This window comes from Stegodyphus dumicola, chromosome 9 (genome assembly GCF_044657685.1).
Source record: "Stegodyphus dumicola isolate Sdum_Otavi_A_Nest chromosome 9, ASM4465768v1".
NCBI lineage: Eukaryota > Metazoa > Arthropoda > Arachnida > Araneae > Eresidae > Stegodyphus > Stegodyphus dumicola.
In genome coordinates this window covers 22115257-22130327 of record NC_140776.1, presented here as the reverse complement: position 1 = coordinate 22130327, position 15071 = coordinate 22115257, and the positions used below count along the sequence as shown (strand labels likewise).

At 29.6% G+C, this 15071-nt stretch overlaps 1 protein-coding gene across 2 annotated transcripts in view; it reads left to right on the top strand.

Annotated features, from left to right (window-relative positions):
* Window positions 1-14695, top strand: part of Flo1 (flotillin-1) — a 63186-nt gene extending 48491 nt beyond the window's left edge. For both annotated transcript variants that reach the window (XM_035350339.2, XM_035350340.2), the window contains one exon: window positions 8780-14695. In XM_035350339.2, coding sequence (XP_035206230.1) covers window positions 8780-8809 — 30 coding nt within the window. In that variant the 3' untranslated portion in view covers window positions 8810-14695. The remainder of the gene's footprint in view (window positions 1-8779) is intronic.
* The last annotated feature ends 376 nt before the right edge of the window (window positions 14696-15071 follow it).

The window sequence follows — 15071 nt, the reverse complement described above, 5'->3', positions numbered from 1 at the left end:
ACATTCAACGCCTTCTAGACCTTCTATTATTTGGCTTTATTTTCTTTGGCAAATTTCTGGAGCTGAACATATTTCAAATGGTAATCTTTTAAATTTGTATTTGCCTAAAGGTGTATTGAATGTACACAAACTACTTTCTTTGTCAAACTGGATTTGCCAAAAAGCACTATTAGCATCTAAAACAGGAAATATTTTTGTGTTTGGCATTCTAGTGACAACTTCATCAATGGATAATGTTCTCATTTTATAGCTTTATTTAAATCTCTAGGATCTAAACATATTCTTATTTGGTTAGGTTTGACAACTGTGACCATTGAATTTACCCATTCAGTTGGTTTTCTCACTCTCTCAATAACATTTAAATTTTCCATTCTTTGTAATTCTTTCTTCACTTTATCTCATATGGCTATGGGTATTGTTCTTGGAGGATGAATTACTGGTGTTGCATCTTGTTTTAACTAGATTTTATATTCTCCATTCAAACAACTCAAGCTTTCAAATACATCTTTGTATTCCTCCAGTAACTCTTCAGTGTAAATGGACATTACTTTTTCAATCAAACCTAGTTGCAGACATGATTTAAATTTTGAAATAGAAGGTACTTTTTTGTCAGTAACTTGGAATTCCACAACATAATTATTTTTTCCATATTGGCAGTTAAGTACTATTTTCCCTAAAGTATCCATTTTATTCTCAGAGAATGTAACTAATCTTTTAATTTCAGACTTCTGTATCGAAACATATAGCAATTTCACTTTGTTTTTAGAAATAACATTGCACATTGCTCGAGTATCTAACTGCAAATTTAGTTTACTTTTATTTACATTAATGTCAACAAACCACTTCTCTTCCTTGTTATCTGAATTAAGGTTTAATGTGCCTACCTAAAATTCTAACTCTTCGTCAGAGTCGTGATTTATTAATGTAATTTGTCTATCTTTTTTTGCTAATATTTTTTGTTTGTTTTTGTTGATTTTGTGTTATTGCTTCATTTTTTATTATGTAGCTTTTACACTGATTCACAAAATGATTTGCCTTTTTACACTTATGACAGATTTTTCCATATGCTAGATACTTTCGATACTCATGAGATGTTCCACATTTAGAACAAACTTTTGCCTTTTGTTTCTCGGTATTTACCTCTTTGTAGGTATTCTTATTATGTTTACTTAGTTTCTTTTTCACCAAGTTTACAACAGTTTCCTCATCTTTCATGATTTTTATTTGATGTGCACTTATTTCAGCAGATCTGCATATATCAAGAGCTTTTTGTAATGTTAATTCTGTTTCATGTAACAATCTTGCTCTCACTATATCATCTTTAATATCACAAACAATTTTATCCCTGTTAATTGTGCAAACTCACATGTTCGAGCTTTATTTCGAAGGTCAGTTACATATTCATCTATGGTTTCTGACGTGGTTTGATTTCAAGTAAAGAATAAATGTCTTTCATATGTAATATTTTTCTTATGAATACAATTTTCCATAAATTTTCTTTTAACTTCACTTAATTTCTTTGCCTTCTTCTATAGGAAATGTATTATATATTTCAAGAAATGTATTATATATTATATATTTCAAGACCTCAAATTCCTATTACACGAAGAAAAGTATTAACTCTTACCTTCTCTTCATTATTATGTAATCCACTTGCTAATTCATATATTTCGAATAATTGCAGCAATCTTTGCCAATTTGAAGCAAGATTTCCATCAAATTTCATTGGCTCTGGTGGTTTTAAACTTTCCATTTTGAAAGCAAAATACTCCTGACACGGTATAAAATACTGAGGGTGCACTTTTAGTTTTTAGAAACTAATTTAACTAGAATAACTATTAGAAACTATGCTATTTATAATCATAACAGAGAACTGCAATACCAGCATAGTTCTAATTTCATATCTCTATTCAAAGTGTTGCCCATTATAAGTTACTAAATTTTAAATGTTGCCATTAACAAATTATTAAATATTACAATATAGTGATGGCAATAAATAACAATTTCGTAATTCATGGTTATTAATTTATTTAGGAGTGTGCAAATGGTATTTTTAATATATAAATTTGCTGTGTTTTATAAAATTGGTAGCTTGCAGTGAAATATTGTAAATTTTTATTGTTTGAAACATTAAGCTTGTAATATTTTATGAAATTTGTATAACTGCATCAATATAAAAATACCATATTTATTATTTTGAGATACCAAAAACTGATCTTAAGCTTATTGGAAAAGTACTGTATTTATAGTCTCTTGGCATGGAATAGGCATTTCAGCCCCCCTCCTGGCTTTTCTGGTAAGTATTACAATGACAGTTGAAGAAGAGGTTTGGGTCTCCTATTTTTATCTCCACTTAATATCTATGTTTTGTGTTTGGTCCCGTAATTAGCTAAAATTCTTCAACTGAGTGCTGAATTCTTCAGGCAGTTGAAAATACACTCTATAACAGACAAAAATTGGTGGATAGGAAGATTATGTACAGAATGATTAAAATTTCAGAACAATTGAATAATTTATTTCAGAGTTATGTAGTTACAAAGTAATGAGCTTAATTAAGGTATTGCCCGATCTCTAGCCTGGATGCAAGTTGCCACATGATGTGGTATAGACTGATAAAGCACCTGGATGGTCTCCTGCCGTATTTCTTGCCAAATTTACTCCAATTGTTAGACTAGATCATAGACATTTCCTGGTAGATGCAGTCGCCTTCCCATCATATCCCAAGCATGCTTGATGGAGAGGGATCTGGCTGGCAAAAAAGGTTTTGACAAGGTGTAAGAGAAAAAGTTCAGAGGAACACATGCTGTAAGTGGACTGGCATTATCTTGCTGAAAAATAAGGCCAGGCTACTGCGAAACGAACGGTAGCAAAACAGGTCTCGGAATGTCGTCGATGTACAGTTGTGCTGTGTGCCTCCAAGAACGAACAAAATGCAATAGTGAAAGCAGTAGCTACTCTGGGCATTGCCAGACACGTCTTCGATGATCGTCCCGACACATTTGGAAGAGGGATTCGTCGCTAAATACTATATGTTCCCAGTCAGCATCATTCCAACCTGATTAAGCCAAGCACCATTGTAATCTGGCTCAACAGTGTGCAGATGTGAGTGGCAGGTTGCGTAATGGTCGATACGAGCGTATATTTCACTCTATCAGCCGTCTGTAAATGTTCATGGTGGACACTCGTGTGCGGGTCGCACATCTGATGATTGATAGCAATGAATCGGGCGCTCTGACAGCTGGACAATCACTCTGTCCTGATCTGTTGTGGCCCTAGGTCAACCACTACCATCATGATGCTGAAATCTGCCTTTGTCCACCCATTCTTGCCAACATTTTCTAATCGGCACATCGCTTTGACTCTTATGACAAGCGATTCTCCAATTTACCCAACTTTCCTCTTTCAGTCCAATGATATGACCTCTTTCAAACTCTGACAGTTGCTCGTAATGAGCTCGAATCCTGCGGTGAGGCATTTTTTCAGTCGTTTAAAGGTATCCTAAATCTCGATGCAACAAAAATTTTTAACAACTGTTCAAGAGCATCTGCTTGTATACATCTGCTGGATGCACTGGAGATCACACTATTCATTCATTGGACAGAAACTTTTAATCATTTGCATATTTGGTCACAACATTTATGCATACGTAATTTCAAAGGAATCTGATGATTCCTTCTTGGTGCGTCGATTTTTTTTTTTTTTTTTTTTTTTTTTTTTTTTTTTTTTTTTTTTTGTTGTAGAATGTAACTGCAAGATATCATTAACCATTTCTTCAACGAAAAATAATCCAAAATTTCGTTTCCTCCCCTTGCAAGAACTTTTATAATATACACAATGTCCAAAAAAGAATTGAGGAAAAATAATTTACTAGTTAATAAATACTTCTAAGAAATGTATGAATGAATTAGTACTTTAATTAAATTTTAGTAAATCTAGCAATTTTAAAAATTAAAATTTGATCTGAAAATGGTAGATTAATCTAGCACATCCAAGCTATTAACATTTCTTTTAAAGAAAATATTAAAATTACTTAACAGCTCTTCTTAAATAAAATATAATTGTTACTGTTGCCAACTCACAAAACATCTTTAATTTGAAAAAGTTTAAAAGCTCAACTCAAAAAGAAATTCAGGTATAAAAAATTATATAGTTTCTGCATATCTTTATTGTAGGTTTTATGGATTGAACCAAAAATGTCAAAATAGTATTAAGACATTAATTAGATGTTTCAGTGTAGACTAGAAGAAAAGTTGAAAATTTTACTACTGAACTATTGCAAGCTGTTATAAACCTATTTATCCTATTATGATATGAAATAAGTATCAAAATGCTGCTAAAATGTTCATGTTAAATGATTAATATGTTAATGAGTTATTACCTTTATAACATAGAAAGTAAGTGAAGATCTTATGCATTGTCAAATGACAGTACAATCTGTCTTAATCATCATTTTCTATCTTGTTCATTTGCGATTTTGCAGCTGAGGATGGTTGTTCGGTAAAACCATCGAAACTAGTCTTGTGAAAATTTAAAAAATATAATGCTGATTGTTGTTGTTTGACTTCTGAATTAGTACAATCTGTTTTTGATGGTTGCTATTTTATTGCAAGCAAAAACACAGCAACTGTTAAGTAAAAGGTTAAAAAAAAAATGTTTTGAGGTTTAACCTTTAACTTCTGTGACTTAAATTGTCGCATAACTACGGCGGTCTCTCAGACTGCTTCTGCTAAAAACAAAATAAGATATTGTTTTATTTTTCTTATTTGAATAAGTGTTATTTAATTTCATATATTTAACTTTTTCATGAAGATATAAAGCAATTTTTGTACTTAAATCAGTTCATTAAAATAAAATATACACTATGATAATAATTCCTTTGCTTACGTATCTGGATGGAAGAAGTAAATTTTAAAATTCAACCTTTTTATTTTATATTTGCGATAAGGATGCTTTAATGAGAATATAAAAAATTTATTTTTATTTTAAAAATTATAATTCGAGCTGCATTTTATACATACTTTTCTACTGCAGTGTAGACACACTGGTTCTTTGGATACTATACATTTGTAAGCTGTTTTCCTTTTTTTGCTCGGTGGACAAATATAGTACATTCTTCTTTTTATCTAAATTTTTTTTTTGTCTTTGATCGCAATGTTTCCTTCATCATCATTTATTCCAAAAACTCTTCTTATTGCTCTTTATTGAGATCTTTAGGTAAAAATGATGAAGTTATCCTCCGTTTTACATGAGACTGTACCAACTAAATTGCTAATGAAATCTTTTCTTTTCATTTTCGAAGCCAATGGGATAAGATTGAAATAATACAAATGCATTTATTGCATAGATATCCAAGTTTCTGAAGAATATTGCCATAGGCCAACGTCCGGTTCGACGAGCAGTTGAATAGATTGAATGAAGAATAATATTGTGGCTACAAGTTCGAACACCCTTGTTGGTTTCTTGAATAGACCATTTGAATTCATTTTTTCCAATAAAAAAAATCTCTTGTAGAAGGAGAGCATGGATTTTCATTTTCATCGGCAGATATCTCTGAAGTTGTGTCGTGGTCGCTCTTCATAATTTCATCATGAGAATTTTCATCAGAGAACTGTAAATTAGACCAGTTTCGAACTATTTATTCAATTTGGTCTTGGGTAAGATATATAGAACGTTTCCTGCACACATTTGAAGCCATTTCAAGAACATTTATAAAAAAGTGAAATATGTAACAACAACGCAAAGTGAACTTTATCAGCTAAAATTTGGATCGTATCTGCTGTGATCGGTCCCACAGACCACTGAGGGAGGGGGGGGGAAATTTTTTTTTAAATAAAAGAAAAAATAGAGCTAGCCAAATGCAACTTGGTATGTGACCTTGGACAACTGATTTAGGAAGCTACTAAGAGTGGCAGTACCTATTAATTACTCTAAGAGGTGGAAGCATTGAATGGAAAATGTTGCACGGTCTGAGAGACCGCTCACAGCAGTTAAAGGTTAAAACATTAGGACTTTTATCGGAATTGATTTGATACAGGGTTGGTGCCTTTAGCCATGCAGCGTATTTTCATTAAGCGATGTTTAGGAGAATGTCGGAGATTATATTGTTTGTTTATTTTTCTCAGGTAACTATTTTAACAACAGCACTTCCTGCAGGCCTTTTAACCCTTTCCGGCACTCTATCTTTTAAAGTTGGAATTTCGGGGGGGGGGGGAATGGTAGGCAGCCTAATGAGGCCCAGAAGAGTACACAGGTAAAATTTTGTTAATGTTTGTTATGCACCTAGCGTTTTAATTCTGTGGGTGTGCCTGAAGTGGGCTCACTGAATGAATGGAGCTTGGAAAAGAGTGCTGAAGCGAGCATTGCTGGGAAGCGCATAATAGAGTAAAAGATTTTGCTATGATTTAAAAAACACTAGATTCTGAATACTGGAGCAGATTTAGCATTACCCAGGGTGTGCCACGGGGAGGCCTACTACTCTACACTTTCCCCCAAAAAAGCTCTTTTTGGTTATATATGATGATTACACGTGCATAAATAAAAGAAAGTAACTTGGGTATATGATATTTACATTATTCGCATTTCATATTTACACTTGCGGCTATTTTTTTCCAGGGTGTTACTTTAAAAAAAAGTGACACTATCTTTGAAAAAACACAACCCAACACTACATGTTTTGAACATGTAGCGGGATCCGTGTCAGATTCAGCTCACCAGTGGCCGAGCGGTCAAGTCGCTGAACACTGGTAGTTCGATCTGAGTTTCGAACCCCACGAACGGGCTGGCTGCATGGGTGTTTTCATGGTTTTCCCCACGTGTAATGTGTATACGAGTCAGTTTCCCTTAGAAAGTCATCCCTTCCCTTAGGCAGATAGCCCTAGTGTGCTTTGCCATAAATAAACCAAACTATAAACCATATCAGATTCACTATCTGAAGGTAATTCACACTTTCAGTGCTTCAGAAATGGTCAGCCCTCTCTGATCCATTTGCAAAATAATTAAAAATCAGAAAAAAAAAAAAAAAACTAATATTATATCTACAATTAAGAAAATATAAACTATAAAATAAAATTAAACAGATGTCTAGAACTCGAAAGGCAGTGCTAACAAAACTTTTAAATGAAAGCGAAAGAGAACTGCTGTAGTGAAAAAACAAAGAGCTAACTGATAACATTGCCCCTGACCTTCAGAAAATCACTCCAACAATTTTAATTGATAAACCAAATCTCCCCCTCCAAAAAAAGTGGGGACTGTATGTAAAATAAGTATGAAGGGTATCGGTAGGGGGTGCGGCTCGACCCACCTAACTAAACAAGTTAGTTTCATGGTAATAACAGGCCATGCCAAGTATGAAGAGTATTTTATTTTAAAATATAGTCAGTGTAATACTGTAGTTCATTGAAGTCGGCATATTATTACCATCTGAAAAACTTCTGGATGAAGCATTAAACGTGCTTGTAGATTATATTACTCAAAGACTTCATGATGATACTCAAATGCTTAAAATATGTAAAAAAAGACAATGTTTTGTACAAATTGCCATGGCCAACCAGAACTTTGTATAGAATTTTTCGGAGCATTAAATTGTAAATAATTTTTGTAATAGATCATTTTTCTACATTACTTTTATAAAAATTTAGTAGTCTTTTTATGAGCTGGGAAATACCTTTCCAAATACCTACTAACTTCTTAACTACTCAAATGAGATTCCGATGAAGCAGCCTGATCAGAGTTTTTGCCGTCGCCCAAATACAGGTGACATGGCAGTCAACGTGTTAAACAATTTTTATGATTTGGACCTTTACTATAAGGTTTCCTTTTTGTTAGCTCTCATCAGAATGCAAATTAGACTGAAGAATTTAAAGCAAAGGTTTTGAATGTTTCAGAGCTTTTGGTTTTTGCGGCTCTGTTTTCTATTACAGGCTCTGCCTATTAATATTCCAGCTTCAGTCGTTTTGTTAAGAGACCTTAAAAATGCACCAACCACCTTAATTAGGCCAATATTGAATTAATGAAACTTAAATTGTGCTAATTCCATCCCTACTGATTTTAGGGCACTTTTTTTTTTCTAAATTGTCTTCACCAATATTTATGTATAATTTTATTTTACATCTTCCTATGGTATATTACAAAACTTATTCACACAGTAGTATGTTCATTGGTTACTAATTTTATTTTCATTATATTTATAAGTACTTTCATAGAAAATGTTTTCTTTTTCTATAAAAGCAGAAAATTACAAAATAAAATTAGCCAAAAACTTCAAATTTAGATAAATATTGATATATTTTACTCTAGAATCATAGTAGTAACCCCACTCCTGATTCTCTTACAAATCAAATAAGCAAATGCATGAACCTCACTACAATATGAATTGCATGGGAATGGGAGAATAAAAGGTAGATAACGAATCTCACTTAAAAGTTGCATTTGTGTTTTGAGACTTGGGGATAAGATTAAATGAAATGAAGTAAATAAATTATATTAAGAATTAAATGAAGGTGGATCGATTATTTTGTTTTATTTTGCAACATAATTCAAATTTTGCACATAAATCACTGAAAAAATAATCAAACTTCACTGTGCATAATTTTTCTTATAAAAACATTGTTAAACATTAATACATATTGATCATCTGAGTGCCACACATTTTTTTTTTCATCTTTTTAAATTTTAAGATCGTAAATAGTATAATAGTAATATATTATTATATAATATTGTATGTGTGTGCTTTGTGTATATCACGTTTTCTCAAGGCCTTTTTTTTTTTTTTTTTTTCCAGTCATTGAAGCTTGCTCAAGCATCTATGTGAATGCCTTGTGACTAAAAATTCAATTACTTTTATTTAAATTTTGAACTCAGCCTAGCTTGAAAGCTGTGTGCTAATTCGTAACGCTTTGTGACAGTGAAGCAAAAGGAGAATATCTTAGAGTTAAATGTATCAGTTGTTTTCTTTTATTTTCATGTAAAAGCATTTTTGAAATTTGTTCTTTCCCATTCCTGTAAAGAATTTTGACTTGCTGTTGCATCTTATAAATAGTAAACTCAAGTATATTAAGGAGCTACATTTTTAAAACTATTTTTGCTTTTTCATGCAACTTATTTTTTATATATTTCTTAAACATTTTTTAATATTACGAAATATTTTCTCACTTTCCATATATGCACACTGTTTACTGGTTGTAATATAATGTTGAACCTTTATATATTTGTATATTATATGTATTTTAATGTAATATTTGTAATAAATAGCATGTTAGAAAGTTAAGGATTTGGAAAGTTTATTTTCCAAAACCCATTCATAGTTACATTCAATTCTGTAATGGTCTAAAATTTTCACAATTCAAGCTTTCTTGTTGGATTTTTAAGTAAATTATTTTATTGATCTTGTGTCATCTAAAAGTGTACTTAAAACGTTGTCAAACAGCTATTGTGCGACATATTTTTGTTTTTGTAAAAAGACCATAGACTTTTTTAAACACTGTCTATTTTATAACAGTGATCAACTTCCCTCTTCCTCATGTTAAGGTGAAAAGAGTAGCAAATTTTAGTTTTCTGATAGTCTAATTTTTTACCTTTAAGTTTTTGGTACATTAGTTTTATATGTACTTATGAATTATGAAAAAAAAATTTAAATTAATAATGCAAAAGAATAATATACCTTTTTTTTTACAAGTCATATATTAAGGCAAAAGTGAACTGCTTTAAAGCAACGTTAGCATATCATTCCGTTTGATTATTTGTAGTTATAAAGAACAGTATGCTTTAGAGTATTTATGGGACAAGATTTTTGTGTCTATTCTTCTATTAAAGTGTCTTGTAATTTTTCCTGGCAGCTAAATTTGGGTACCCCCCCTTTTTTTTTTTTTTTTTTTTTTTTGAGAAAATTGTTTTGGCTTGTTAGCATGTTATGTAGACCTTCCGTTATTAAATTCATTTGGTTATTCACTGATGTGGACTTATATATGAAGCTGTTATTGCTCTTGTTTTCTGTGGGAGTTTTCTGCTATTTGTTGAAAATTGGGGAATCTGATTATGGGAAAATAAAATTATAGGTACTTAATTTTATATTTTATTCAATAAAAATTGTTCATTATTATAGTGATATTGCACATTTTTTTAGTTTTATAGCTTGAAGCAGAAGTCTGAACGGTGAATAAAATTCATCCATCTAGCATAAATATTTGATATAGTCACAAAATTTTAAAAATCTTTCTTTAATGCAAAAATCTAGTGGCACTGAGAGTCTAGTACTCAGAATCTGAAAATTGCCTTGTAGTGATATATTTGGATATGTCTGATTACCTTTTGTACTTAACAGATAATTAAGTTTTCATAGTTCAAAACACATTTTAAAATGCTTTTAATAATTTGAAATTTTGTTAATGTATTTTATCTTCTAATGGAATGTAAGCAAAACTTTTAAAGCTGAACCTCTGAAATTTGTTGTGTATCTTGATAATGTAGAATTAGTATTTTGTTTCATGTTCAGTTTTTGAATTTTTATTTAGCAAAAATATTTTATAAATCTGATAATGCAGATCTGATTGTTAAAAACAGTACAATATAAAGCTTTTTGGTTTTTTGTATTTTTTAATATTTATTTCTTTGCTTCATTTTACAAATCTGCTATTTAAAGGAGTAATTATGCTATTTTGGGGGTGGAAAATTACTTTCTACTTGAAACTAGTATTATGGCACATATATATCTAAAATTGAATGTATTAAAATACTGTATTTCCATGTGTATAAGTCACCCTAATTTTTCCTCAAATTTTAAGAAAAAAAAAAAAAAAAATTCTCCAAGGTTAAACCACAGATAGCCTGTTTAGCATCTATAATATTTCGTTTGCAGGTGTGAAAACAGCTAAAATGAAAAAAGCACTTATACAATAAGAGAAAATTTTTATCACATAACAGAAACATGTTTCTGTGTTTAGTACCTCTTAGTGTCGTTTCTATCGGTAGTCAGCAACAATGGGTTTTATACTCCATCATTAAATACACTACATAATGCTTCATTGCTGCTTCTTTGTATATACCTATTTCTAATCATGCTTATGTATAAGTTACACCTTGATTTAAATTTTTTTATGGAAAAAAAGCTGGGGTTTATGCATGAGAGAATACAGTAACTGAAAATGTTTCATAACTATAACTGAATATTATATGCTATTTTATAATATATTTTATCAAATATAGATAAACTTGATTGCAAATTTGATGTATTTAGATTTTAATATTGAATGAAGCATCTGATAGGTTCAGAAAGTAATCCTAGAAGATTCTGATATTAATTTCAAAGGCTACTAAAGGATTTGTTTCAAAGGATTTGATTTAAGTATTTGATGATTTTGAGTATCAATATATATCTTTGATACAAAAAACACAGCACCGCCATATTTTTCAAGTGTAGCATTTTTATTCAACTTTCTATGCAATTTGATGTATGGGGACTGTAATGACGAAGTAAGGCAAGTTGTCATATCATACTTTGATTTTAGCATTATTGACAGTTTTTAAGCACTTTCATCTAGAACAGTGAGTAAATAGTTTATAGTTTTTATTATCTTTTAGACAACTGAACTCCCTCCCCCCCTGTTTTGTGAAATAAAGGGACAAAGAAAATTAATTCCAATGTTTTCAAGCTGCTGAAACAGTAAAACTTGATTGTGTTATGTGATGTCCTTATCTTTGTTTGTATGTCATCAAAGAGTAGCAAAATATGTTCTATGTTACGAGCTTATTTTTCATTATAATTCAATTCAAACTATTTGTGTTTATTTTAATCAGTGTATTGTGATATTTTGTTCTTTTTTTTTTTTTTTTTTTATGTGCTTTATCTTGTCTTAAAATAATCACTTGTCAAGGAGCTATTTTTATAATTTTATTATATGAATTTCTTCCTTGGTATATGTAATAATATATACAAGGCAAATCCTTACCATCATTAATTTGTTTCTAAAATCATATAAATGTATGGGAGGAAATGGAGGAATTTCATACACTAAAGCATGCTAAATACTTGTATGCACTCATCATCCTTTTATTTTTTATATTTTTGCATATAAAATTTAAAGGCAATTTTAAATTATTTGACCCTTAAACGTTATAATGACCAGCATTTCATGTTTAATTTTAAAATAATGAAATTTTGCACAAGTATTAAATCTTGGAAAATAATTTTTCGTATAGAATTGATCTACATTAAAATTATGTTGTGTTATTTTATGTCATTGTTGTTAGATGAAATACTAAAAGGCAAAATTTATTTTGCCATGAATTTTCATTTTGAGTTTATCTGATGCACCATGCCTGAAATCTAGTCATGTGAGTAGCAATTGACCTGCTTTTTTTTCAAATATTTCTTTTCTTTGTGCCATGTTCAGTGTATTTAATCATATTGTGTATTATAATACTTTTGTTAATCTGCTTTTTTGATTAAATTGTGATAAATTTATTTTTAGCCTTTTAATTAGTTTGCTTTATTTAATAAGATTCTTGTGTTAATGGCATTGTAAGATGTCTTTATATGTGAATCTTCCTGTGTTCGGGAATCAGCTGGAAATGAATTTTAAAAAAATTATAAGTCCTAATTTTTTAATGATCTAGTCTTAAAAGTTATAAAAGCTACTATTTAAAAATATGCTATCGGCTCTTAATATAGCTGTTATCTTTACACAAAGAAAATTGCATCCCCGAAAAAAGTAAGCTTACTACGCTTATTCCTTCCTTCCTTTTGTCTGAAGAAAAGATGTCTGAAGATTTGTCTTCCTTTTGTTTAGAAAGAAAATCTATAATATCGGTAGATATGATCTTTTGAATCAGTTTAATTGAATTCTTGAATTTTGTGATGTAAGTGTATTTGTTTTTTTGCCTCTGGCTAAGAGTATAACATAACTCGTAAATATTTCATGTAAATAAGTAGAATATTTCCTTATTTACTATTGTAAAATATTTCCGGTCATATTAAATTGGATCTTTTTAATTATGCAAGTAAAGGAAATAGTTTTATAACTTTTGTGCCATTATTATAAAAATGTACTGTCTTTTTTTTTATTACTGAGATCACATGCGTATAAAGTACTTTAACGAAAATACTCCTTTTGTTCATTTTTTACATCCTCAGCTGCTTTTATATGCCTCATATTAGTAATCTCATTGTATTAAGAGTAATTTTTATTTCATGAAATAATCTAGGAGCCATAATGACTATAATTTCTTCGTATTCTTTTTAATGCATTATTTTTAGAGTTCATTGAAATTCTGAACATTTTTCACTGATTGCGTATAAATAAGAACTGATAAAAAATTGCTATTTTTATGATAAATCCCCCCCCAATGAGATAAAAGGTTTATTGTGAGGATAGGCAGTTTCAGAGTAAGAAACAAGTAATTTATATATATATATATATATATATATATATATATATATATATATATCTGTGCATGTGTGTGTGTATAAAATTTACATTTCAGGTGCTGGTAGCCAGTCATTTTGTCACGCCCCACTTCCAATCTGAAAATTTATTGGTTTACTACTTATGTCAATTTTTTCAAGCATTGAATATAAAATATCGAACTTTATCATATACTTTTTATTTTAAAATGAACTGGAATATAATGATTGTAGATTTTCTTTATAAAGAATTTTATAAGAATTAGTGATAGCATTAAAAATAAGATGTTATAAGTATTAAAATTATTTGAAGCTGATGTGAATGAAATGGGGAAATTTGAACTATGTATTTTGTCTTTTTCCCATTATTTGTGAGAAAATGTAGCATATTAAACTACATTTATTTATATAAATATTCTTCTGTAAGGCTGTAAAATGTAAATAGAATATTTTTATTATACTACGTGTTAAAATTGACTAATAATTAGTGTAGTTTAAATAATTGTGTCAGTGTTTGACAAAAATTTCTGCAATGTTTCTGCATACAAGACTGTAGGAAATTTTAGGGGTTCAACTATTAAAAGATTTCCATTATTATTTTGTACTTTTTTTTTTAGTTTATAACTTGATTAACTTTTCTAGTATAAACTTAATTATTGATTTACACTATGATGAAATATGTGATAAACTTACCTATTAAATCTGATAGAAACAAGCATAAATATTTCTTTAAGTGAACAAATAAAGTGGCAGAATATAACTCTAAATGAATTCAAATATTCTATTTTATATAAAATAAACATAATTGATATTTCAAATTTTTTAAATATATTTAAATGTCAATTATTCACTAAATTTAATACCATGAAATTAAATGCTGTTCTTTATTTACTCAAATTAATATCTATTAAGCATTTTATGGGAAAAATTTGATTCATAAATGATTGTTTCATAGATTGTTACTGTGTTTTTGAGTATTAACTAGTGTGTATTTTTGTATATCTATCTAAAATTATATAAATAAGTATTGCTTTTGTGGTTGGCACAATGAAGTGTATATATTTGCTTAACTGAAATGCATTTATGTGCTGTTTGCTTTTTTTGAAGTATTATGAAAATATTAATAAAGAGTATAAAGGAAACTCAAAAAGTACAAATGTATTTTGAATTATTCAAAAGCAGAGTCAGTTTAAGGGAAAGTGTAATGTAGCAATAGGTAATGTATAGATATAAAACTGTAGTATCATAAGAAAAGTATGTATTTGATGTCATTTGAATTTAATAAAAACTTTGACTGTATTAATGAGGCTTGAGTTTTTTTAAGTGTATGTTTAAATGTGTGTTAGTGAGTGATATTTTATTCTGTGATATAAATTTGCATTGCCATAGTCAGTACGTAAAACAATATATGCTGAATGCATAGAAGACACATATGTGAATTTTGCCAAAAATCTTAGTTTAGTTAGCTACTGATGCTTTAGGTGCTTGAATTTCTTACGTTTAATATGCAATGTACTAAAGCATTTAATTTGTTATGACAAGTTAAACAAATGGGATATATATATATAAAGCAAAAACAAAAGTTGTAAAATATAGAATGAATAATAATTATTATAACCCTACCTGCTTTCCCCCATCATGTTAATCATGGAGGTAAGAAAGGAGGGTCCAACCT